Raw genomic sequence first — 26,715 nt, 5'->3', positions numbered from 1 at the left:
TCTTTTAACATCAGTAAATTCAGTAAAAATATATTTTAATATACGGTATATTAATTTAAAAAATACTGTTGAATTAGGCTACTTTTTGACTTTTTTTTTTTAGTTCAGTCCGTATTTTGTTACTTATTTCCACTGCTGCAGATGTTTTCAGGCAAAATCTATCAAATAAATTAACAATTTGACTAAGACAAGCCACACAACTAAGCCACAGTTAAATTACAGTAATTAAATGAAAAACATCCTCTCACTCTAAGCACTTGTGCTTGTGAATGTTTGCTCACTTGAGCTCAAACCTACAGAACTCTATGAAACCTAATATAGTTCGCCATGTGTTTGCTCGTTATTTTACGACCTACTATACACCGTGTGATATGTGTTTATTGGAATCCAACGCAAATTTCAGACTGATCCCGGCTAACTGCTTCGTTTATTTCATTCCTGCATCCATGCAGTGGAGAGTACAGCGGGAGAGAAGAAAGAATGACGCACTTTGGCAGATAGGAGGCCACTGCATTTATGTTATAGCATTAATCTTCCATTTCTGAGAATATCACTCACACACATACACAGATTGAACACGGCTCAAGGAAAAACATGAATGAACTTGTCTAGATAGAAAAATTCCCTTGGCCATCAGACAAGTGTGTGCAGATCAAGATGTTGGAAGGTGTCTTGTGTGTGTTTCTGTGGCCTCTTTGTGTTTCAAGAATGACTTATTGACCTTTCATAAGCATTAAAAGAAGGTTTCGAGTTCAATACAAATCATGCTCTATCACCAGCATGTTGATGACCACAGAAAAAAAAAAAAATTAGTTTTCAAAAACAAACAAGAATTGCGTTAACAGCAATGCACTTGTAAGGGAAGTGAGGCAAGACAGTTCAAAATAGAGTTTAAAAGCAGAAATGTGTTTAGGTTTAATTCCTCTTCTAAAATATTATTTAAGTGGTCTAAACCATCCTTTAGCAGTGGGGATTCTATTATAGGTGCATAAATGTACACTGTATTTTAACATTTTGCATTTCGACAGCATTTGCTTTATTAAAACTGTGTTTACCCTTAAATGCACTACAGTTCTTAAATTTGGGGTTGGTACAATTTTGAAATGTTTTTTCTTAAAGGGACACTCCACCCCAAAATGAAAATGTTGTCATTATTCATTTACCCCCATGTCGTTCCAAATCCATAAGAGCTTTTTCCATCTTCGTAACACAATTTAAGATATTTTGGATAAAACTGGGAGGCTTGTGACTGTCCCATGGACTGCCAAGTAAACACCACTGTCAAGGTCCAGGAAAGTATGAAAAACATCGTCAGAATAGTCCATCTGTCATCAGTGGTTCAACCGTAATGTTATGAAGCGACAAGAATACTGTTTGTAAGCGAATAAAACAAAAATAACAACTTTATTCAACAATTCCTTTGTCAACAGTCTCCTCTGTGTCTCTCCACATCACTCAAACTGCCTGTGCTCTTCTGTGTCAGCAACACCACAAGGATGTGCAGTTTTCATCCATAATATCTGAAAATGTGTTCCGAAGACGAACAAAGCTTTTGCTGGATTGGAACGATATTGATTAATGATTAAAGTGATTAATGACAAAACTTTCATTTTGGGGTGGAGTATGCCTTTAAATGCTCTTCAAGGCTGGATTTATTTGATCAAAAATACAGTAAAAACACTTACAATTTAAAATACCTGTTTTGTATTTAAATATATTTTACAAATGTAATTTATTTCTGATGCAAAGCTGAAGTTTCAGCATCATTACTCCAGTTTTCAGTGTCACATGATTCTGATTCTTAAGTGCTGATTTGCTGCTTAAGAAACATTTTTTATTATTATCACAGTTATGTTGCTTAATATATGTGTGCATTTATTTAAAAAAAATGGAATCTTTTGTAACATTATAAATACTTTAATAACAACTGGATGACCAGTGTCAATAAACAAAGTTTAAAGGTAAAAACGTTAGTTCTCATTTATTTGCATGCACCATATTTGTTGTTTCAGAGTCTGAAGAAATTATGCATATCAAGTAATGGCACAAACATGGCAACAAAATTTACATTGAGCTCATTTTGCATGCAGCAATTCCAGATTTTATGGGAAATTATATTATTCAATCCTGTCCTTTTATGATCAATAATTCCTAAAGGAGATTTGGTATTGGGTATTCACAGCGATCCCATAGAACATCCACTTTTGGTTCCCCAAAGAACTTTTAAGTAAACAGTTTCATTTTTCTTAGTGTGAGAAACATTTTAATCATTAAAGAAACCTTTTTCCATTATAAAGAATTTTTTTGGAACTGAAAGACTCCATGGGCATTAAAGTTTCTCAATGGAACTAATCCAATAAAGAACCCTAGTGTAGTGAATAAATAAACTATTGTATACAACTGAATTTGCCCATGAATATGCACTGCAAATTTGATGATTTTCAACAAATGTGTAAAATGTGTCATTATTCCCAAAAGCTGTTTCATCACAAAACATTCGGGAACTGTACAAAGGCTCAGATGCTTTGTGTGACGGGGTTTGTGTTCATTTCTCTTTGAAACATTCATCCTGACACATAAAGTGGAGCATTTGATGAGGGACTGCTGGACGAGGTCACACACCAACTCTTCATGTAATAATGACGAACATGAGTGATTTTTTTTCTTGTTTTGAGAGACCTACACACACTCAGAAGGACATGTGTATGTGTGCATGTGTGAGAACGGGAAGAGATAATTTATAAGAGGCTCTAATGAATACTTCAGCCAGAGAGAGAGAGAGATTTGACCGAAAGAGAGGGAAAAAAGCTGTATAAACAGAGGCCAATATCTGCATGCAAAAGTAAATAAAGCAGTGCCCTTTGGTAAATGAGGGGTAGATGGCGTTTCATAACTAGCAGACATGGAATTACACATTTTAATGGTTCACTGTTTCAGGGACGATGATGGGACACACAGAAACACTCAGTTTTATTGAGAGGCTGCCCATTTGAGACGCTGTGTATTTTAAAAGCCTTCAGCACTGAATTATTGCATAAGTACTAATGTAACGCTAACATAACATTAGCATAATGATAACGTAATTTGACACTGAAGCAATGAAGCTGCGTTCTATAAAACAGATGCAATTAGATTCAGATTTAAATCTCTCTTTATAACCCATGTGCAGGTGTGTGTGTGTGTGTGTGTGTGAGAGAGAGAGAGAGAGAGAGAGAGAGAGAGAGAGAGAGAGAAATAGATGTGTGATGTTTCCAAAGGCTTCAGAGGAGAAATATAGCCTGAGGTACACACACACACACACACACAAACACATGAACACACTCAGATATAAAACAAACAAACCACTCTAAATCTGATAATAGTAAGAAGACGTGATGAAGAAGAGAAGAGAACGTATTTTTGGACTGATGCTAACTTATAGTCCGAAACATACAGTACTTTATATATATGGTTGATGGTTTTTTGTGGGGGGGTGGGGTTTGTAATTATTTGTTTATGTTTTTGAAAGTCTCTTATGGCTGCATTTATTTAATCAAAAATACAGCAAAATTTGGAATTATTATTACAATTTAAAATAACTGTTTTCTATTTGGATGCAATATAAATTATATTTTATTTCTGTGCTGCAAAGTTGAATTTTCTGCATTATTACTCCGGGCTTCGGTGTCACATGATCCTTCAGAAATCATTCTGATATGCTGATTTGGAGCCCAATAAACACTTCTTTTTATTATTTTCGACATTTCATTACTTTCATTGTTTAAAACTTTTTTTCTCAGGATTCATTGATGAATAAAAAATTCAGAAATGATTTTACTGTCACATTTTATGATAAAAATAAAATGTATGAATGAAAATGTAATTCATTTTTATTATTATTACTTAAAAAAAATCAATAAAACAGAACAGTTCTGCTAAGCACCCATTTCACTAAAGGTTATGACATCTTTCTGTATGTAGCTGTAAATGTGTTTAATGGTGCGGCTCATGAGTAAGTGATCCACACAGCCCTCAGAGATATCAGCCCCTTATGAACGTGTGAGGAGTCAGCAGTGCACGCTCTGTTATATTTGCCTTTAAACTATCGCGATGAACCGCACACTTGTATGCATCGCCCTAATTATTTATGACGTCGATCAGGCGCTGCTCAAAGGAGCTGTTTTCTGTCTCAGATGTCAAACATATTTGGAGCTAGATTGAATCCCACAACCGTCAATAAAACACATCTAACCGTTCAACTGTTGAGCTCCTCTGTGCTGTTGTTACATGTGAGGAACAAATTCACTGGCACTCTTCAGTGATTACTCCACTGACGCCCGGAGAGTTCGCAAACATGCATCCTGCTGTCTAGATCGACTGATGAGAAATCAATGCACGCATGAACAAATCACTGCAGTGTACACGCTTTTCTGTCTGTTGGTGTCCATCTCATCTCGGAGGAGATTTGATCAATGCTCTGAATCTGAGCATGTTTCACACACATGTGCTCACCATTAAGAGCCAAAAAACCCAGGGAAAAACAAGCTTGCGTGAATCTCGTACAGTTTCAGTTCTCAAATTCTCTTTAGGTGATTCTGGGATGGAAATATTGACTTGTCATGAATGAGGTACCATTAATGTTGTCACTAAGTTCTTCATCAATAAATCTGTATAGTGATTGTTAACTACACCAAAAAAAAAGAGCATTGATTAGTCTTGGGAAAGCTTTTGTTTTTTTCGCTGAAGTTTACCAAGCTAGCTAGTTTATCTATTGTCAAACCACCCTGAAACAATTAACAGAAAACCGATACTAACACAATAAGAAGATAACTACATTTAACTGTATGGGATGGCATTACCTTTTGAAAATATGCAACTATTATATTTTATTTTTGGAAGAAAAAAAAATCTAACTTGAGTGTATTTACAGTAAATATAAATAATTAGCACTCTGTTGTGACGAACAGTAACATATAACCAAATATTTTTTATACAAAAAGAAGAATGTACAGTATAATGAGTAGACCATAAAGTTTGTGAGCAATAAAAAAGCAACCACTAAGAAACAATAACAAAAACGAACAAATATTAAGCAGGACAACCATTTTCAATATTGATCATTATAAGACATGTTTCTTGAGCAGTCAATCAGCATTTTAGAATGATTCCTGAAGGATAATGTGACACTTAAGGCTGGAGTAATGATGCTGAAAATTCAGCTTTGAATCACAGGAAAAAATTACATTTTAAAATATATTCAAATAGAAAAAACTTATTTTAATTTGTGAAATTATTTCACAATATTACAATTTTTTCTGTATTTTTACTCACATAAATGCAGCCATGGTTTCAAAAACACCTCAAAATGACCCAGGAGTGGCAGTGCATCTGTCCACTGATTCCATGCAGGATTCTCCCGGTCCCCGAGGAGTCTACAGACCCCCGGGTGAAAAAGAGGAAACACCTCAGTGATTGACTTGAATCTGGCATTTCATAGTAACACAACAGCGCATTCATCAAACGGGCTGTGAGCCCTGATCTTCCCTACAGCGAGAAGCTTCATCCAGTCTGACACAGGTTTGACACCTTACCAACATGAAAATCAACAGCATAAACAGCCAAAGGGGAAAAAGTCATGAAACACTGACAAAACAAGAAAAAAAATGAAGCCAGACAGGAAATAAGCCAAAGGACACTGACAGGTTGTTGTAATGCACAGTGTATCTTCAGAAACACACACTCATAGAGGAGTCAGTGAGTTTTGACGTGTGTGTTTGGTGCATGTCTCCTCCATGTGTCTAAAAAAGGCTTTAATGGGATCTCTAAATATAGATCCTTCATGATATTCAGGTCTGATTCTGGCTGTAGCCTCTTCGCCCTCTGGCACTTCATCTGCCTGAGCATTTCTCTGTCTGATGAAGCAGAAGACTTATGAATGCCGGACCTTTCTAGAGATCCAGGATCCTTTCTCAAATCAGCGTCATCATTGAAGTTTAACCTTAATTTTGTATGTATATATTTTGCTCGAATAAATGTGTCTTGTTATACGGATGTTACGATACTTATACAAAAAGCAAGGCAAAAATACTACTTTAGAAAATGTTTCTTATTAGAAACATCTGAAACTGAGCTATACTGTAAGTATACCTCTAATGTGATCATCCCCTTAAATGCTCAGTGATATTCAGTTGTATCCATTTATTGCTGAAATTTAAGCCAACACAATTCCTGCCTGATAATGGCTCTACAGTATTCTCACGAATATTACAGGGAGACTGTAATATAAGTTCTGATAGTGGGGGATATGAGCTGCTTTGGTGTGATTTTATCTCTGCACTTTGTGTTTTTTTCAGAGCTGTTCCTCACCAGGATGACGTTGTTGTTACGCACAACTCCATGTCATCATAATGCAAGTCCTGCAGACACTTCACACACACACACACACACTCACATCCACAGAAGCATGATATGCTTGACTCTGGGACAGAGCAGAATAAACATTTTCTCCCTACACACACATACACAACCTCTTACACTGACAAACTTTGCAAACACACACACACAGGCTAATCCAAGGTACAACAGCCCTGGCGCGCTGAGCTCATCAGAAAGGGCATTTGCATTTTGAATCCGTGAGCACAACAGAAATCTTTCCTCATTTATGACACTACAATAAGCAGCAATTCCATGCACAAACAAACGCTGATTGAATTCTTGGTGCAGGGAATTAGAGAACGAGGCGGATCCGATCAGATCAGAAAGAACAATCTCTGTGGCTGTGTTTATCCCTGCGGCTTCCGATTTATGATTCTTTATGATTCTTTTTTATTATTGTTTATTTGATAGCACAATCTGACAGTGAACGTATTTGAAAAAAATACACAATTATCATCTTTTGTAGAGATTTATAGAGAAACAGACAGATGGGTAATAGTTGATGTAGTATTTGGAAATAAGAGGCCACACAAGCACTGATGGTTATATCTAATAATCACACTTTAACAGGATTTTTCTAAATCTGATGAATAGATAAAGTGGCTATGTTCAGTTTCAGTCTTTAAATACTACTAACAATATAAAGGTTATTCTTATATGTACTTAAACCAGTGAAGGTCTCACATGCAAAAAGAAACGTGCATTTTTACATTGCTTTGGATAAAAGTGTCTGCTAAATTAATAAATGTAAATGTAGTAATCAGCAATAGTAGATTGTGTACAACAGACTTTTGATCATGTAGATGACTTAGAGGTCTTAGAAATTTGCATGTCAAATTTGATACCGTAGCCTTTATAGGGTTAAATCAGTTACCCTGAGTATAAGCAGTAGTTATGATGCTTGATTTAACAAATACCACTGATTACATTTACATTACATGCTCACAGCCATGTTAATCATCATGGAAATATTGCATAATTCAAGCGAGATGGATGGTTTCCTGTAATTTACTGTTTACGGGAAGGGTTTACTCGAGGGTCATGACACTAACACGTCCTGTAATTAATGTCAGCTTAACCCTCAAGCATCCTTCATATAGCAGCCCTTGATTGGTCCTTTTTGGACACAATTTGGCACGAAGCTTTCATGTGTGATCCCACATTTTTTATTTTATTTTATTAATTTTTTTAAATAAATAACATATCACTATCTTCGATAAAAAAACACTATCAATTCATGCAATTTATTTATTGTTTTTTTATTTATTTATTTACTTACCTCTTTATGTAAAATGTATGTAATATTTAATATTTATTTTACTTCAGTAAAAAATGAAAATAATAAAAATCATTCCAGTAAGTTTAGACAGCCAAAACCTAAAAAAGTGGTTACTTTGGTGATATATGATGGTACATGAATGATGGCAAATGCCAAAATGTGCATGCAGACAAATGCTATATGCTATAAGGAAAAGACAAACTCTGAAAAAATCTGCTCTGTTATGGGCTCATTCAATGCTTTGTTTATCTGTTTGCCACAATGAGAATGTTGTATAGGCTCCCCCTTCATTTCTGTATATATGTGATCTGCACTGCGCTGAATTTATTGATTTTTATGGGACAAATAATTTTTTTTTCAGAATTATTGTATTTCCTGTAATCCCATTCATTTCCCATGGATATCCACTTTTGACCACGAAGGAAGACGCTATGGAGTTTTTCTTTTCAACCACTTAAATTGTGAAATCGAGTCCGTTTTGTGTGAGTTCAGGTGGCAAACCTAAATTTAGTGATGGTCAGAATAAGAAAACTATTTATAAAAAATATATATAAAGATATATATATTGCCCACATTTGTCATGAGGGATGCTTGAGGGTTAAGTATATAAGTGAATGTGCTTGTTGTGTGTCATGAAAAATTCTCAACCTGTCATCTTAATGAAGTCACTCACATCTCTAACTGTAGTGTACTAATTAAACAAACACTTCATTCACAGGATGAACATGCCGTTCTCGTAAATTAGTACATCTCTAATGTTTGTGTAAAGTACATTTTTGTTTAACAGTGAAGGAAGCACTACTTCTTGTTTCACTAATTCTGTTAAAACTTGCAAATACTAATAAGCACACGCTTGAGGCAACATAACCATGAAAGCAGTGCAGGGAAGCAAGGTGGTGTAAATCTCTTGATTTCCTCAAGCTGTCACTCTTCCTGTGTGTGACGGGCCTCTAAGCTTCTGTCATATTAAATGCACCTGTGGTCTCATCTTATTCACCTTGCAGCCTGACGCAGGTGTTAGAATAAACACGGTTTTAATTTGATTCAGCATCATATCCTGAATGAAAGTGCTTCGTGAGGGATGTTACAGACAGATTGGCTTCCAAACTCACAACCTTTTAGACTGAAAGGTTAAAACATTTAACGCCCACACACACACAAATCTATAAAAAGGTTAAAAAGGTTTTTAGTTTCCCCCCATCTCCTTGGAACCACGGATGGAGTGTAATTTCACTTGCCTGTACTGCCCTCTGCTGTTTCTCAATCACTTCAAGCAATTTAAAGACGTCACATTTAAAAAGTTGAACAATAATATATTTTTTATTTTTTTGCATTTATTTATTGAGAACGCCAGACCTCCGATAAGGATTGTTATGTTTAATATTCTTAAAAATGTTGAAAAAGATCTTTATAACTGATGAAAATGTTTTTTTTTTTTTTGGTAGACACTTTGTCTGCAAACATACATGAACCCAAAATTGCCCTTCGCGTATTTTCTAAACACTGAAAACATATGAAACAAAGGTTAAACGTAAATGAAGAAATGAAAAGCCTATGTCTTTATATATTTGATGTAAAAGGTTGTCGCTTCGACCAAACGAAGGTCGATGCATTAATTGAGTTCTACACCGGGGGGCGCGAGCCGCCATAGAAAAACCGGAAGTGATGAAGGAGTTAGTAAGCCATGACATCACAAAGTGAAAGTATGGCAGCGTCCGTAGCAGTGGGATTAAATTTCAGCACGTTGGTTCCCTGTAACGCACTTTACGATCACACAAACTTCTTCACGAATATGTGTCCAGTTCACGGTGGTCATATGATGTTTATCTCTGATTTGCAGATTGACGCGCGCGCAGTGAATCTGGGAACGCGCAGGGAAAACGGGAAATTAAAATCGGTGAGTGTGCCTTAATACAAAACATAAAATCTCTATAAATTCATATATTTTTATTATATCTTATATCATATATAATTAGTTGAGAATTTTAGTAGATTGTTATGCTCAGATTGTTATTTTAATGGTATGGTTTCAGTATCAGCATTTTATGCATTTTTTACGAAATACTTGTATAGTTAGGAGTTCTAAAACCCCCAAAATAATTATTTCGCGAGAAACTCTCTTCCTAAAATATATATTTCAACTTTGTATTTATATGTATAAAAAACAATGATTAAGGACTAATTTTTCTCAGAAAAATAAGACACAAATAAGATAATCGTTGACGTAAAGTAATAGAATTAATTTGAATAAGAGATAACTTTTGTGTCATATTATTATTATTATTATAAAAAATATACAACATGAAGTATCTTACTCTTTTAGTTCTAAAGATTTAAATATATTTTTGTTATGTTTAGGTAGAACCTCCTCTGCAATGGCTGCAGAAGGAAACCCAGATCTGGAATCCAGTGATCCGGGTTTGGAAGTAGAGTTTGTGTCTTTGAGATCACAAGCCGAGGAGCTGCGACAGGAGCTGAAGACATGCAAGGATGAACTTCAGAAGTTACAGAAACAGCTCATCCAAAGTGAACGACTCCAGAAGACGACAGAAAGCTACAACGAAGATCTCAGGCAGCAGGTGAGCCATGTGCTTGTGGAGAACAAAGAGCGTTTTGAGGCAGCATAGATTTATAGCATTGTGTTTGTGTTGTTTTAGGTTGATCAACTGAGTGCAGAAATCCATGAGCGAAAGAAGAGAGAGAGGCAGAAAGTAGATGCTGAGACTCAGACGGAGGAGTATACATGGACAGAGACAGGTTGGGCTTTCTTCTTTTTCTTTTTTCTTTTTTTCTGCAGCACTGATGTGCTATTTAAATGTTATTTTCTTCCTGAAACAGATTATTATAATTATTACTATGGCGGATACTACCAGTCCGGAACGGAGACCACAGCAGAAGCACAGGAGAATGCTGTCATGGAATCTCAAGGATATTGTGAACCAACTGAGGAGCATCATGTAACAGCTGAGACCGCACCAACCAATCCTGAGCTACCAAATGAATCGAGTGATCTTCCACAAACAGAGGTACGACAAGTGTTACTTATTTAAGTGTTATTTATTTCCGATAATAGTTCTGGACATTTATTATTGTCGGTATTGACATAGTTTGCACGTGTTGCATTTTGAGTTGAAATACTACCAAATGTCAAAAATATGTCCAATATAATGTCAAATCTGCATAATGGTGAAGAAGATATAACAAATCTTACAAAAATTACAGTAATGCCAGAATGTAGCTGAAATAATAAGGCAAATTGATAAAACTGTAAATAAAATCGGAGTAAAAAAAGATCTAACATATTGCCAAAAACCTGAATTACTGCCACAACAATCCAAATATAGTCAAAACAGTCTACAAATACAATACATAAATAAATGATAAAACATATAACAAAGAAATTTAAATATGGCCCAAAAAAACAACAACAACAACATTTAGACAAAACAGCCTGACGTTTGGCTACAATAATCCAGCACAGTGAAAATTATAACTTAGTCTAAATTAAGTACACATTAATATCCAAAGGGCTTAAAATATGGACAATATAAATCTAAAAATATCCCAAATGATTTCAATTTTGGCAAAAATGTAGCAAGAAATAAATAAATATAATCTCACATATATTACTGAGAATCCACAATATAGCCAAAGTAATCCAAGATATAGCCTACAATAATTTACATTTAAATTAACTCAAAGTTTTGTCAAACTAATTTTATAGCCACATAATCATAATATGGCCACAATAACCCAGAATACCAGAATAATCTTAACGTATGATCAAAACAATCCAACATATCACCGAAACAATTTTAAAAATTAAACCAAAATGATCAAACATTCATCCTAAACAAATCCGAGCAGTTTACTGTCAGTAATAAAAATAGTTCTCATTTCAACGAATAATTATGAGCCAGTTTCTTGACTGTTCTCAGGAGGCCTCTGGAGAAGGTGGCTCTATTGCAGACATGCTGAGAGCAACCGCTGAGGAAGCGTTGAACCAGACCAACTTTGTGTTTGATGAAAGTTCTGGCATGTACTACGACCACAGCACTGGATTCTACTACGACTCTGTAAGTCCTTCTTCTGTCGGGACGCTTGACTGCTGCCATTTGTGTAATGGGCATGTGTAATCTTAATTGCCTGTGTTAATGTGTTTTTTCCTCTTCCCCCAGTCCAGTCAGCTGTATTATGATGCTAACACAGGCATGTACTATTACTTTGACCCAGAGAGTGGAAAATACCAATTCCACTCTAGGATAGAGGTGCCTGCAGCACATCCCGAAGTGGAGCAGACGCCACAGAGGAAGACCAAAGATTGGAAAAACAGGAAGTCGGTGAAGAACACCGATAGAGCTTCCTGTCCTGATGGAGGGGTGAGATGCACATGGACACACATTGTCTTTGCATAGTTTTGTAATCACAGAGATTTGTGTTTGTTGGTTGACACTCTTCCTCTTCTTGATTTCCCATTTGAAGTTTAATTTGTCAACCACTTTAATTTCAGTTTCTAAATTTTCCCACCATCATGAGTCTCAGTTTTCTGGAATTGAATTTTTTTTAATTCAAAAACCTCTTTCTGGCTTCTGGTTCTGGCTCTTGTTGAATTGAGTTTGTGTTCGTGAGGGTCTGTAGAATATTCGGGGGTCTCAGGAAGGGGTCCGTCATTTGGGATGCTTGGTGGAGCTGACCGTGTGCTCTTCCTTTCGCTGTAGGTTCAGGATTTGACTTGCTCATTGGCTCAGTTGAAGATAGACCATTTGAAGCAGGTTGGAGTGAGAGGTACGGTCTTTAATAGCTGTAAAGTTACATAGAGTTTTAGTATTTTTTGACCCAAATGGTCATAACAAGCGAAAGACATGTTTTTATTCACTACTAAATACACTACTGTTCAAGGTCAGTACATTTGTTTTTGTTTTTTATATAAATAAATACTTGTATCCAGTAAGGATACATTACATTGATTAAAAGTGACAGTAAAGATATTTATAATTTTTTTTAAATGCTTTTGAATATTTATATTGAATTGAATTTTATATTCATAAAAAAATTCTGGAAAATATTTCAGTTTCCACAAAAATGTTAAGCAGCACAGCTGTTTACAACGTTGATAATATAAAAAGAGATGTGAGCATCAAATCAGCATATTAGAATGATTTCTGAAGAATCATGTGACACTGAAGACTGGAGTAATGATGCTGAAAATTCACCTTTGTGTTAGAAGAATAAATTACATTTTAAAATATATTCAAATCAAAACAATCGATTTTAAATTGTAAAAATATTTCTCAATATTACTGTTTTTACTGTGTTTTTAATCAAATAAATCCAGCTTTGGTGAGCAAAAGTGACTTTAAAAACTTTTTAGTTTTTTTTATTTAACCTTAAAGGGATACTCCACCCCAAAATGAAAATTTTGCCATTAATCACTTACCCCCATGTCGCTCCAAATCTGTGATGTGGAGAGGCACAAAGGAGACTCTTGACAAAGGAATTGTTGAAAAAAAGTCCTTATTTTTGTTTTCTTCGCTTACAAACAGTATTCTCGTCGCTTCATAACATTATGGTTGAACCATTGATGGCAGATGTACTATTGTGACGACGTCTTAAATACTTTCCTGGACCTTCACAGTGGTATTTACTTGGCAGTCTATGGGACAGTCACAAGCCTCCTGGTTTTATCCTAAATGTCTTAAATTGTGTTCCGAAGATGAACAAAGCTTTTTTTTTTTTATGACATTTAATTTAATGACAAAATTTTCATTTCGGGGTGGAGTATCCCTTTAACTTTTGAACAGTAATGTATGTACGATGCCAAAATGTATTCTGTTGTACTTTGGAATTTTTTCCCTTTAGTAGTTAACCTGGTAAACCAGTTTGTTTATTTGATTTAACATTTATTGTTGGTATTTTGACTGGGGTATAATGCGGTGTCAGAGCACAGGCTTGTTTCTACAAATCTGGATTGCGTAAAAAAATATATCCCATGCCGCACTCTTCTCCACCATCTTTTCTGTGCCAAAAAGGACAAGAATTAAAAACGCATCAAACTATGATGAAAACTTAAGCCAGACCAGTAAGCGTTGTTTGGATGTTGAGGTTTCTTGTGGTTGTTTTGCATTACATTTTCTTGAACTGAAAACTGAGACTCAAATGGACCTTGAAAGAAAATACAAATCTTATATTTTGATCTCAAAATGATGTGGAGACACAACTGGTGACGTCCTGATTGGCTGAGTGTTTGCTCACTGACAGGACCATAAAGAGGCGGGGCCTGAGACTGTCAGACCATCTGAAAACCACCAGTGTGGTAAGAAGGATGATGCGTCATCACTTAAAAAAGGACGAAAGTCTCGCTCCCAAAACTTGCAGCGACGCAGTGGTGCAGAACGATCCAAACGGACCAAGAGCCGAGAAAGAAGCAGAGATCGCTCCACAAACAGAAAGAAAACCCGGAGGAGGAGTGAATCACAATCTGATGAATCACATAGCAGGAGGCGGAGCGAAAATGGGTCGCATTCCGATGACACGCACAGCAGGAAGAGAAAGAAGAAGAGGAAAGAGAGGAAGAGATCGCGTTCTGAGACTCGCAGAATAAGGAACTCACGCTCTGATAACGTGAGCGGTGAGAGCGAGCCGGAGGAGGGCGAGCTCACCGAATCAGATGGAGAGAGAGAACTTTCTCCAGCATCGTCATCATTCTCATCCTCGTCTGTATCTCCTGTCCAAGCAGAACATGAGAGTCCTGAGAGAGAAATGGAAACGTTGATGCAGGAAGGTGAGGAGGGGAGTGAACAATGCGCCCCCTGGTGGCTGTTTGGTATTGGTTGTTTAAAGATACAATGTTATTTTTGTTATCAGGTAAACACGCCATATTTTGCACTACTGTAGCATTTTATTTTTGTCTATCTGTAATGTGTGTGTGGTTTGTATATTTCAGAAGCCTGGCCGCCGTGTGTTCGGGTAACTGTGGTTCGCTCTCCTGTGCTGCAGACGGGAACGCTTTTCATCTTCACGGCTGATACAGTCGCCACCATCGGCCGGTCGGTACAGTTCTGTGTGTGGTTCTGTTCATCCATTGTGTGTACGAGTTCAAATGGTTGTGTGTTTCTGTTTGCAGAGAGAAAGACATGAATCATGCCATCAGAATCCCCGAGATGGGAGTCAGTAAGGTAAAACAAACCCAAATCAAACTGTAAACACACATTCTTGGTCAAAAGCATTTTTACTATGAAATGAAACAATCTAAAATGCTGAGATTGAGGCATTTTGTATAGTCAGATATAGTCTTGATATGGATTAAATAATTATTGTACGTTGAATTATACTCTAAATCCCTTGTTTATTTTAAAAACTATCTTAAAGCATAATTTGCAATGCATTTTACTTCTGTAATCCGACACAAACCATGATTCAGAAGTTTGGGGTCACTAAAATTTGTTTTTATTTTTGCAAAAAATCTCAGGCCGCAGTTATTTAAACAAATACAGTAAGACTTAATTATGAAATATTACATTTTAAAATAACTGTTTTCTATTTGAATAAATGTGATTTATTTCTGTAATGCATCATTACTCCAGGCTTAAGTGTCACATGATCCTTCAGAAATCATTCTAATATGCTGGTTTGCTGCTCAATACTTTTTTTTTTTTTTTTTTTCAGTGTAATATTGTTGTGGAAACCATGATTACTTTTTTCATTTTTAAATGAAATTATTTTAATAAAAAATGTAAAATATATATATTTGAAATTGAAACGTTATTGATGTATTTACTGTCACTTTTAATCAATTTAATGTGTCCTTGCTGAATAATTGTATACATTTTTTTTTTTTTTTTTACTGACCCCAAACTTTTCTAGAGGACATAGAATTATAACTCCAGGAACATGTTTTAAAAAATGGATTTGATTTCATTTTGACAGTGTTTTCTCTGTGTTGATGTTCTTCTCTCTATCTCTTGTGTGTAGTCCCATGCAGAAGTTTATTTTGACCAGGAGCAGCAGTGTTATATGCTGATAGATCAGGGAAGTCAGAATGGCACCGTCCTCAATGGAAACCGAATACTGCAGGTAACAAACACAGCTCTTCTGTTCCACCAGCCTTTAACACACGTTTCAATATAAGGATGTTTATCAGAATTTAAACATGTTTTCTGCAGCCCAAAGTTCGCTGTGACCCTTGCCCTCTGACCCACGGAGATGAAGTTAAGATGGGAGAAACAGTTTTGTCTTTCCACATTCACATGGGAACAGACACATGTGATGGCTGTGAACCAGGACAGATCATTGCACACCTGAGCCGCCATAAGAAAGACGACACCTCTGGTATATACAAGTCCACATGATTCTGCTCACAGTTATTATAGGCTTATGGTTTAGTATGACTCAATTGCTGTTATTACATTTTTTATGACATGCATACTTCTGTATGTTTCAGCAACTATACTCAGTAAAGAGGCCAAGGAGGTTCAAAGACAGAAAGAACTGAAGATGATGAAGGTTAAATATGGTCTTAAAGTAAGTTTATATGTTCTTTACAGGCTCTTCTGTTGGTAAAACTTTTAAAGCAGAGGTCAGGCATGTTAATGTGGGCTTTGTGATGGTTACGCTCAGTGCTGCCCTCTTAAGGTCAGTAAGTAGAGACGGTCACTCTATTCCTATGTGTTGCAAGCTACAGCAGGAACAATACTTAACCTTTAAAATGATGCTACTGTTATCATGCTAAGGCAAGCATCACTGCTGTTATTATACATACTTTGTCCTAAAGTTGGTTCTAAATCATTAAGTATGAATCTTTGCTGCCACATTTATACAATATTTGATGTTTTGAAAAGACTTGAAGGCAACCAGTGTTATTTTAGTATCATTGATTCTGAATTTCAGCTTGAACAAAAATGAGAATTGTTGCATTGGCAGCTAGATTTTTTTTACCGTTTTAGTTCACAATAATAACATGACTTTGGAAAGCCCCCCCCCCCCCCTAGTCAAAAATATTACTGGTGTTTCTGCTGTATTAACTGTATGTTCTTCAATAAAAACAATAGTTGAGGAAAAAAATACGAAATGTGATTTAATTTCTTGATTTTGTTATTTTTAACACTTAAACGTGTATATTTAAGCCTAAAAAATGAAAAAAAAAAAATATATATTACTTGAAAGAATGTAAACATTCAATGAAATAAGAATCTAAATGGCATTTAGTTTAAGTACTTAAAGAATTAAAACAAAAGAAGCTAAAATGTAATACAAACTTTATAGACAGAAAAATTTATAATTTTTTTTTACTAAAATGTAAAATTAAAAACAAGAATCTTACATAAGATTCTAATTTAAAATATTACCAAAATCTATAATAGTTATAAAATATTACCAAAATCTATAATAGTTATAATAATTATATTATATAATAAGTTATACTAAAATAACTATGTGATTACAGTAAGATTTTAATTTACATTTTCAATGATAATTTAATGGTTGAAATACTTTTAATTCATCCTGTGACCCCCCCCTAGTAACCATCCAGAACACCCTTGCCTTATAAACAGTTCTTAAGTGTTCTTGTTGTACTGTGTTACTGCTGAAAGGTTACTGATGTATTATATTTCATTGTCATAATTCACAAACTGTACTTAATTTTGTTCTGTTAATGTTTGTATTTTCAGCACCGCTGGATGTGACTTGAAACTCTTGACTATGCTTGTTTAGCAAATACTTGTGTGTGTGTGTGTGTGTGTGTGTTTCAGAGCAGTGATTATGAGGAGCAGAAAGCCCTGAAGAACAGCAGGTATAAAGATAGAGCAGAAAACCGCCGGCAAAAAGTCGGCAGCGAGGCTACGTTCAAGAGAGATGATGCTCCTGCTTCTGTTCACGTGTACGTAACCGATTCAGTCAAACATTTATCCCTCTTAAACAGATGTGCACTACAGTAGACATCTTGCGTGACAATATGAATTAAATATATATGTGTGTGTGTGTGTAGTGAAATTGGAGATGAGAATAAGGGTAGAAAGATGCTGGAGAAGATGGGCTGGAAACGAGGAGAAGGGCTCGGCAAGGACGGAGCTGGAATGAAGGATCCAGTAATACTGATTTCTCCATGTTTTGTTTACGCAGGGTTATGTGTGCTAGTGCGTGAAATTTACACTCACTTCTCTTTGTGTGTGCATCATAGATTCAGCTGCATGTGCGCAAGGCTCAGTCCGGTCTCGGTGCTGGAGCTGCTGTGTCGATAGAAGACGCTTCACTCACCAAAACCAAAACCCAGCGGAACTGGGAACGTGCACGGGAACGGTTCTCTGACGCCTGCCAGGCTGACTCCGCCCATACTGAAACCAGCCAATCACCTAAAGCCTGGGTCAAAAGTCAGGGCACAGAGTGACTTCTTTGAATCTGATGCCAGACATGGCCATCATTTGGTTAACTTTTATAGTAATTTCAGTTGAAGACCTTATTCTTATGAGGTTTGTAAATAGATGCAAGTTTGTTTTAAAGATTGCTGGTCAGAGAGAGAGTGTTTTTGTTTGTTGTTTTTTTGCAGTGTAATTCAGATACAGAATATCTTGGACAAATAAACAATAAAAAACAGTAAATGCATTCCAAATTATAATTGTTTTGCATCCTAAAATGAAATGGGTAAGTCTGCCTTACTGTGCAAGAATGCATGCAAAATGTTCCAATAATAAATTATCTGTAAAGACATGTTTTGAGAATCATTTTGCAGCATTGTACTTGAGGGCTGCCGTTAAACCTGTCCAATCAGAAAGCAACTTATTTAGCTCCCTAATCTTCAGTCTTAAATCAGTCTTTTCTTACTGCCGTTTGTCCAGGCAACAAATAATTAGTTATGTTAGAGAACAAAGTCCCATGTGTTGTGATGGTGAAGCTGTGGTACTTTAGTATCACTGTCCACACACAAAGCTGTTAGGACCAGTTTGATCTCTGTATAGTTTGGAACCTATAGCAATTCAGCCACTTAAACATTATTATTTACCTCTTGCATGCATAAAAACAATTATTATCGTTTATCCTTATTGTATCAACCTCATGTCTGGGTCACATCACCTCAAAATCAAAAGAAAAAAAAATAGCTGATGAATATTTTCAGGGTCATTTAAGACCAGTTTATTATTTTTGGGTGAGTTTTATTTCAGCACGGTGCTTTCCCGCACTTCTCATGATAGTAATGTACTTGTTTTACTTTTAACTTTATTTGTAGTTCTCATTATTTTCAGCAGAGTTTCTCATAAGAAAATAAGAAATCCTGTTCAAATACAATGTTTATAATAATATTTATTTTTAGTAGTAGTAATAAACATGGTTTATTACTATTATTAGAATTATAACTATTAGCATTCCCATTACTGTAGTGAATTTTTATTATTATTATTTAAATGTTACAGTTTTTGTATTATATTTAAAAAATATATCATTTGTCAAATATGGTAATTCTCTTTATTTTCAGTGGTGTTTCTCTGATGTTTAGACACTTATAAGAAGTATTGTTATTATTAGTGTAATAAATATTATTACTATTAAAATTCCCATTACTGTAATGTACAATAATATGTAATATTTTTCTAATGATAAATTGCAGTCTGGAATAACATTGAGCATGTAATGAATGCAATAACAAATAACTCGTATAATAGCCAGTAATCGACAAACTGAATAAGAAATAATTATGCAAAGTGTTTTTTTTTGTTGTTGTTTTTTTTTAGGTGAAATAAATGAATCTGCACGAGCCGACGGCGCTAGGACCGCGCACTTGTCCGTTCAGTTCGTGTGGGTGAAAAAGTTCAGAGAAACGTAGCCTACCTAAAACCTCAAAAAGTTCCCAGGCAGTATTGCCTTTCGGTGCGACCTGGTGGAGAGAATGTTGACACAATGTGCTGATTTCAACGAAGTTTTAACTCTAAATAGGTGGGATTGGATGTAGCCGAACCTCTTGAGGGCAGTTTGGACCGGGGCGGACAGAGATGAGCGCGTGCACACAGCTGCTGTCCAACGGACAGCGGATAGAGGTGAGATTCACTCTGAACGAATCAAAATCTTCGGATCCTATGGAAAAAGGTTTCTTATAAAACTCGTTTTTTTTTTTTTTTTATCAAGCCATCGAAGGTCGTTTCAGTTTGTCGTTATACGTTTAACTAGATTAAGTTTAGCCAATGTGACCGTTCTGAAAAGGAAACGAGGAGTAGCCAATGCTACTCCGTGTTCTGTTCATTCTCTACAAAACAAATTTAAAAAATCCTCTTCTAAGGACTTTAAATAGTTAATAGATTTTACCTGTTCTGCTTGGGGGGTAACCTCAGGTCCTCTTTAAGTCAGCGCTCCTCATGACAACGTTTAGGAGAGTGGGGTAAGTTGTGACACTCTTAAATGGTCCTTTAGCCAAAAATAAATGAGATCGAAGTAACGTTAAAAAAACCCCCAAATGTTTAAGCATATGCGTTACTTACTGAAATAAACAGTAAAATATGACTTGTCTCGAGATGAAATTATACGTGTACAGGACCCTATAACTTCAGAGAACTTGTCCACTCTTTGGGTTAAGTTGAGTCATTGGGCAGTACGTGAGAATTTGCATTTTAAAATGTAATTCTGAATAGGTTATGAACTCATTTACGTTACCTGCTATGTAGAATATGTATTTAAAAAGAAAAATAAAAAGTTTCATCTAGGCTATGCTACTTTAAGCATATAAAATTGGCACTTTCTGTGGCACGTCTTACCCCACTCTCCCCTATTAATGTATTTGCAGTTTAATAATGGCTTAATTATCTTTATGAACCATTTGTTCTTTAATAGTTGGTTTTGTTATGTGCTAACATTTTGAAGGGGTTTCATTTGAGACATTGCTGCCAAGATTTTTAATTGAGGCATTTCTTTTTTTGGTCTGCACTGAAGTAATGTCAGTTACACTGTAACACTGAGAATTCATGTTCTCTTAGTTACACTGTAGATGTTAAAGGGGTCATGAACTGAGAAATCAAAATTTTGACATATAATAGGCCATTCATTGTACTATAAAAACATCCTGTAAGTTTCAAAACTCAAAACTTTCTTGTTATTCTAAAAGCATCTTATATTGAAGTCAAGCTGCCAAATAATAAACGATATAAACCCCGCCTCCACAGAAGATCATCAACGCTTACTTCTACATCACTGCCAAATGTAGTGTAAATAACAAGAAAGTCTACACAGAAACCAAACGATAAAGATGCTCTGAAGAGAAAAAGACGCTGTGCTGTGCCAAGTTATTGAAGGAGTCTTTGCATCGCCTTTCTTCTGATCTCCCAACATTAGGAAAGAGTGTATGAAGTTTATTTTTAATGAAGATCCAGACCACGTCAGTAAGAACTCAGTCCTTCATTCACTTCATTTTACCACAGATTTGTTTACAAACAAGCCACAGTTCAACGCAGGATTTTCAGAAAGATAAAAACTAAAAGACTATAGGATCCGACAGTAATGGTGCACCACACAACTGTAACTGCACTGAGTATTTATGCATTTTTAATCTAAATCACAGCAGTGTCCATCTCTGAAGGCTGTAGGCTGTCAAACAAACACAACTGTTAGCCAATCATAGCAGTGGGTGTTGTAATGCATCTATAATCAGCCCCTCCTATTCAAAGCTTTCTGATGAGATGAGAAAAATAGCCTATTACTTCTAAATGATGTTTTGATGTACACATTGATTAAAGTATAAGTGGACCACAGAGAACAGTACAAAATAATGACAAGGGCAGTTCATGAGCCCTTTAAGTGTCAGGAGATTTCTGTGATTTATCTAGACAGTGTTGCAGTTCTCCAGCAGAGGGTGGTCATGGGTGGGCTCATGTATACAGAGCAAACGGTCAGCAGTTAGTGTAACATGCTGGGCAGACTGAATCATCTGCAATGAGTGCAAGCGGAAGTTTTATTCCTTTGATGAAGATGGGATGTTGTAATGTAGGAGAATGTTGAACTCTGCTTGCTGTTGGAGAGATCAGGTGTTTCGTTTAAAGCAAAGATTGCAACAAATAACTCGATCAAGCCTCTTCCAGCTGATTGCCCAATATTAAAATGTTCTCAGCTGCAATCTTAAAATCTCATAAGATATCCCAAAGATTAATTTTCACTTCTAATCTAATTCACATTTAGTAATTGTAGTACTTTGTAATTTCCATTAAGAGAGGCTGATTAAAGAATACTTAACAGTCACACTGAGAGTTCATAATGAATCTGCCATGAGCTTCTGTAGTTCTCTAACAACGAAGAAGTGTAAAAGTGTGGCATCGCTTTCTGTGAAATTCTTTTTTTTTAATTGCTCTCAGCAGTGCCGGCTATGATCTTGACTACATGAAGATTTACTACTGCATATATATATATACACACATTTATCCACTGTCTGTTTTTTTTACTGCCTTTGCATCTTATATCGGGGTACTGGAGGATTACTATATTTATATAACACAGCATGTGGTGTCAGGTTAACATTATTGAATACCATAGTAGAGCCCGACCGATATATCGGCCGGCCGATATTATCGGCCGATATGAGCTTATTGCATTTAAATCGGCATCGGCGTTTATAACGGCCAATGAATGATGAGAAACAGTCTCATGCTTTACTCATGTTATGAGTGTTGCATAGTTTACCCACCAGAGGGAGCTCTGCAGCTCCAGAGTTGACAACAGCGCCAGAAATCCACTAGCGAAGAAAGCGATCAGCCAAGCCAGCCACGGAGATTTTTTTTTCTGTTTTGACGGTGAGTCTGTCGTTCTTCATGTGAAATGATTTAGTTCATACACTGTATATACAATGATGTGGTAGTTCTAGCTAACGGTCCTATCATTATCACTTATAAATATTCTGTAACATCACTTACAGCCGCTAATGCATTGCTATATTAGATTAGCCACAGAGCTAATACCATGTTTATCAGTGGAAGAGTGCGAACGTTAATAAGAGGTCAAACTATAACGTTATCGTTTAACTTATTCTAAATATATCTGCAGTGTTTCCCACATAATGACCGGGTAACTGTGGCAGGGGGGCAATGACTAGAAGTTATGTTCAGCGTGCCTTGAAAAAACAACAGCTGTTATGTTATTGAATGAATTCATTAAAAATAGGTCATTGCACTTACATCAAATCACGATATGGACGAATATCTGTAAGTATTAAGCCGGAATAGTCTTTTTAAATATGAATCCTGCATGTTCTGCGCGTCTCTGTTAATGAATGGCGCAGAAGCGCCTCTTCATTCATTAAACACACGTAAGTGCATTAAGCTCGCGGTGAATTCAGCGTCTGCTGTCTCACTAAATAAGCACGTGAACACATGAACAACATCTCCAGAACTGCTCTGACAGTCACTTCATGAGCATTTGACCGTTTGATTTAAGTAAAAGCAGCATCACATCACATACACAGAACTGTAAATGTACGCCAACCCGTCAAAATAAAAGTCCAGTTAAAGACTGTTGTTCAGCAGAATGTACAAAAGCCTATCATAGACCCGATTACTAAAATATTCGATAGCTACAGCCTTATGTTATTCTAACGCTAATATAGCTTCCTTTTTAGCAGGCCCCTTAAATGCTTGCTATTAACTTGATTGAAGGTGGTTCTTCTCAAAATTGACAGCGGTGTGTTCATGACACTAACGTTAACCATTCAACTTCGAGTAGGTGCGTCAGAAATGATTAACCAGAGGGGACATGTAAATAAATGTGAGCTGAACAAGCGCTTTTTTTATTTTATTTATTTTTATTTTTTACAGATTGTTTCAAAGCAGCTTTAAAGACATAACAGGAAAATGTTGTAATATTGTTAAATAGAAGTAGGTAATAGGTAATACCTATTGGTTGACAAATAAAATATATATATATTTCTCATTTTTGCCTATGTAGGAGATCCCTGTTTATTATAATTCTAATTCTAATGATGACACGAGTAATGATACATGGTGATATTATTAATACACATGCTTATTCTTTCTCTGTCTCTTTCTGCCCTACAGATGGCTGAAAAAGGGCATGCTGTAGCAGCAAAGTGTGGGACTACTTCTGCAAATACTTTAACTTTAGTATTATAATTTATTTACAGAACACACACAGACTGTTAAAACCAGCTTCAACTGGAAGAAAGTAAAAGTGTTAAATGTTTAAAATCAGGCTGTTTTTTTTATCATTAAAAAATATATACTTTTGATGTGCAATTGTTTAGTCATTGAGACTATAATCTAAGGCTTTTTTTTATTTTTTTACATAATCTCTTCTGGAAAATGGTTTATACAGCCCACATACATAGAACAGGCAGATATTTTGCTATTGAATGTTGTGTAAGTGCAGTATATAGGAAATGGGTCTAATATCCAGTTTATTTTCAAAATCAAAATATCGGCTTATAAATCGGCTCTTTTCGAGTTAATATCGGCATCGGCCCCCAAAAAACCATATCGGTCGGGCTCTATACCATAGTATGTAACATGTTATTTTGTCCATAAGATATAATACCATGATACTGACAGGGCATTAGTTGCACTTTTTAATAACTGGTCTGCACTTTGTTATATAAGCAGAAGAATAAGAAGTTCATTTCCACCACAGAATAAAAAAAGATCATTGTGACTTTTTATCTCACGATTAATTTTTTTCTCTCTCACAATTTTTTTTTTTCCACAAATCTTGGATTTTATATCTCACAGTTCTGATTTTTTTCCTAAGACCTGCAAAATATAAACTCGAAATTGTAAATTAAGCGGAAATAAACTTCCACAGAAGACAGCAATAATTTATTTTTATGAAAATAACATATAGTGTTCATATGATTTATTTAATGGTAAACAGCAGCTTTGACATTTTTAATAATAGCATAAGGGTGGATAAATTGTTTAGTTTAAGTGGATGATCTGTGATATAATCTTTGGAAGGTGCGACTGACCAAAAATTATTATTGATCTACAATAATTTACATAAAATACTTAATTTTCAAAATTGCATTTTAAATCTAATTAACTCAAGAAAAAAAAAACTGTATATTCACCATATGTTATTTGGGTATGATAAATATAAACAAAATTTAAACCATAGTAAAGCAAATTCCCCATGAATAAAATCTTCTGCTTATTATGTAAATGTTTAACCACTGTGTATTTAGTTCATCAGAATAGTACATCTGAGATATTATTGGCATTTCTAGTTATGACTATTGAAGGTTTTGCCTACGCATGTACTGTGTTACACATATGCAGAATGACTTGCAATAGTGAAGAAGTTAGGCCAGAAAAAATTTTTTCACCCATGCAAGAATCTGTTATAGAATCCAGCATAATAAAAGGTCTGTATAGTCTGGGTTTATCAGTCATTTACAGATGTTTGGAACAATTTACAGCTTGGATCTGTAATATGCAAACATTTGGAAACCCAGATGTACTATCACTGATCCTGAAGTCTTGCACTGTACATTTATATGCATTTGGCTGATGCTTTAAATGACTTATTGCATTCATATTTTATCAGTTCATGAACTCCCTGGGAATCCACCCATATGCTCTACTGTTTAACATACAGAAACACTTAAAACGTTGTTTTTTAGGAACGTTCCGATGTTCAAATAATTTTTGATTCATCAAGGTGAAGGTCAATTGAATGGCCTTGTTTCATTTTATCAGTTCATAAACATGCCCACGTGGTTCAATGACAGCCGTTAGTTCCTCTAGCATCACTGACAACTGTAAGGATGTACTGTATAACACAGTCTGTTTATTTTTAAGTGAATTAGTAAACAAGTGAACATTTTGTGAAGTAAGTGTTCAGCAAACAATGTTGTATATGCTTCATTAGCAGTCAATAAATTACACAGCTCTAGGGATGTAACGATTAACTGCGAACTGGTTGAAAATCGCTTAAAATATGTGACGATTCAAATCAGTTGAGATGCTAAACAAATTGGGATTCAATTAAGGGTAGGAGTTTACATAAATGTATGTCTGAGGGGAACTTAGATTAGATGGTATTTTTTCTTTTCATCTTGCCTCTGTATAATGCATATTAAAGTTCATAAGTGCAGCACTGCTTTGTTTACAGCGGAAACCAAGGAAACGCTTTAAGCGCCACCTGCTGGCAAAGAGTAAATCTGTGTCTCATTCAGCTCTGCTGTTTCTTTTTCATGCAGATATTTTTATGTAGTTTCGCAAAACTTAAGTCAAACCACTCTTTTTTGCTTCAAATTTTGAAATTATACAATCTAATTGAATTTAAAAGCTGCTCATGTTGCATGTATGCAGCATCTTTGTTTGGATCATGATTAAATGCAGTGGTTGCCTCTCATTTTAAAAGAGTTTGTGGAAAGAGCAAAGACAAAGCCTAATTTTGTTTAAATGAAGAGATTTTTTTTTTATTTGTGTTACTTATTTATTTGATTTGGGGTTTGTTTTAAAATTTCAATTTAGTTTTGTTATTTACAGTTACATTATATTTCAGTATAAATAAGGACAATATAAGCAATCAAAACCAACAAAAGAACAATACGCAAGTGCTAAATTAGTATATTATAGTGTTATATTTCAATTTCACAAAGAAACGTGCTTCATTTTGTCCAAGCAATAATAAAAGAACACATTTAATTTATAATTTGTCTTTTTTTTTTTTTTCAAAATAAAGCTGTCAAAAGTTTCCGTTTTAACTACAAAAAACACTAAGTAGTCTATTCAAAATGCATAATTTAATTTAGAAACCTGCAAAGAAGTGAAGAAATCTGTTCAAATACTCAATTTGTTGTCAAATAACTTTTCACAAAATCTGTATTTTTCCGTTGCTGTTTGCCTTGTAGTGAAACACACACATATGTAGCAGAAAACGTGAGTCATGTTTGCATTTTCTTGTCACTGGCCATAATTCTAACCTTGAAATCAGGATTAGGCATAATGGATTATAATAATCTTCAAAATCATTCGTTCATGTGAAAATGGGCTGAGAATTGAAATTAAATACACTTTATCTCCAAATGGAAATGTGTTTGCCCT

At 35.3% G+C, this 26,715-nt stretch overlaps 2 protein-coding genes and 1 long non-coding RNA gene across 8 annotated transcripts in view; all 3 read left to right on the top strand.

Annotated features, from left to right (window-relative positions):
• The first annotated feature begins 9,343 nt into the window (after positions 1-9,343).
• Positions 9,344-18,397, top strand: LOC127942193 (angiogenic factor with G patch and FHA domains 1-like). 6 transcript variants are annotated; one of them, XM_052537840.1, is made up of 16 exons: positions 9,344-9,447; positions 9,534-9,590; positions 10,052-10,272; positions 10,351-10,450; positions 10,532-10,719; positions 11,632-11,769; positions 11,872-12,072; positions 13,952-14,474; positions 14,637-14,739; positions 14,817-14,868; positions 15,665-15,766; positions 15,856-16,021; positions 16,134-16,213; positions 17,443-17,570; positions 17,679-17,778; positions 17,871-18,397. In XM_052537840.1, the coding sequence occupies exons 3-16, from the start codon at positions 10,069-10,071 to the stop codon at positions 18,075-18,077; spliced, it is 2,292 nt and encodes a 763-aa protein (XP_052393800.1). In that variant the 5' UTR covers positions 9,344-9,447; positions 9,534-9,590; positions 10,052-10,068; the 3' UTR covers positions 18,078-18,397. The 6 variants fall into 6 exon arrangements, with proteins under 6 accessions (XP_052393800.1, XP_052393801.1, XP_052393802.1 ...); XM_052537841.1 differs by having other exon boundaries at positions 9,349-9,436; XM_052537843.1 differs by having other exon boundaries at positions 9,414-9,447; positions 10,056-10,272.
• Positions 18,398-19,518: 1,121 nt separating this feature from the next.
• Positions 19,519-26,715, top strand: part of LOC127941805 (high affinity cAMP-specific and IBMX-insensitive 3',5'-cyclic phosphodiesterase 8B-like) — a 58,631-nt gene continuing 51,434 nt past the window's right edge. The window contains exon 1 of the mRNA XM_052537237.1: positions 19,519-19,719. Within this exon, the coding sequence (XP_052393197.1) occupies positions 19,675-19,719 (45 nt within the window). The 5' untranslated portion in view covers positions 19,519-19,674. The remainder of the gene's footprint in view (positions 19,720-26,715) is intronic.
• LOC127941807 (uncharacterized) lies at positions 22,196-23,903 on the top strand. Its single transcript, XR_008149145.1, has 2 exons — positions 22,196-22,452; positions 23,710-23,903. It is a non-coding gene; the product is annotated as an uncharacterized LOC127941807 (long non-coding RNA).

Source organism: Carassius gibelio, chromosome A21 (genome assembly GCF_023724105.1).
Source record: "Carassius gibelio isolate Cgi1373 ecotype wild population from Czech Republic chromosome A21, carGib1.2-hapl.c, whole genome shotgun sequence".
Taxonomy (NCBI): domain Eukaryota; kingdom Metazoa; phylum Chordata; class Actinopteri; order Cypriniformes; family Cyprinidae; genus Carassius; species Carassius gibelio.
The sequence above is the reverse complement of the archived record's forward strand: the minus strand, read 5'-3'. Positions and strand labels throughout refer to the sequence as shown.

Bases quoted from the DNA above. Each gene is read 5' to 3' on its own strand.
- LOC127942193 (XM_052537840.1), top strand. From the start codon at position 10,069: ATGGCTGCAGAAGGAAACCCAGATCTGGAATCCAGTGATCCGGGTTTG. The intron at 10,720-11,631 runs GTACGACAAGTG...GACTGTTCTCAG, and splicing joins GTGATCTTCCACAAACAGAG to GAGGCCTCTGGAGAAGGTGG. The intron at 14,740-14,816 runs GTCGGTACAGTT...TTCTGTTTGCAG, and splicing joins ACAGTCGCCACCATCGGCCG to AGAGAAAGACATGAATCATG.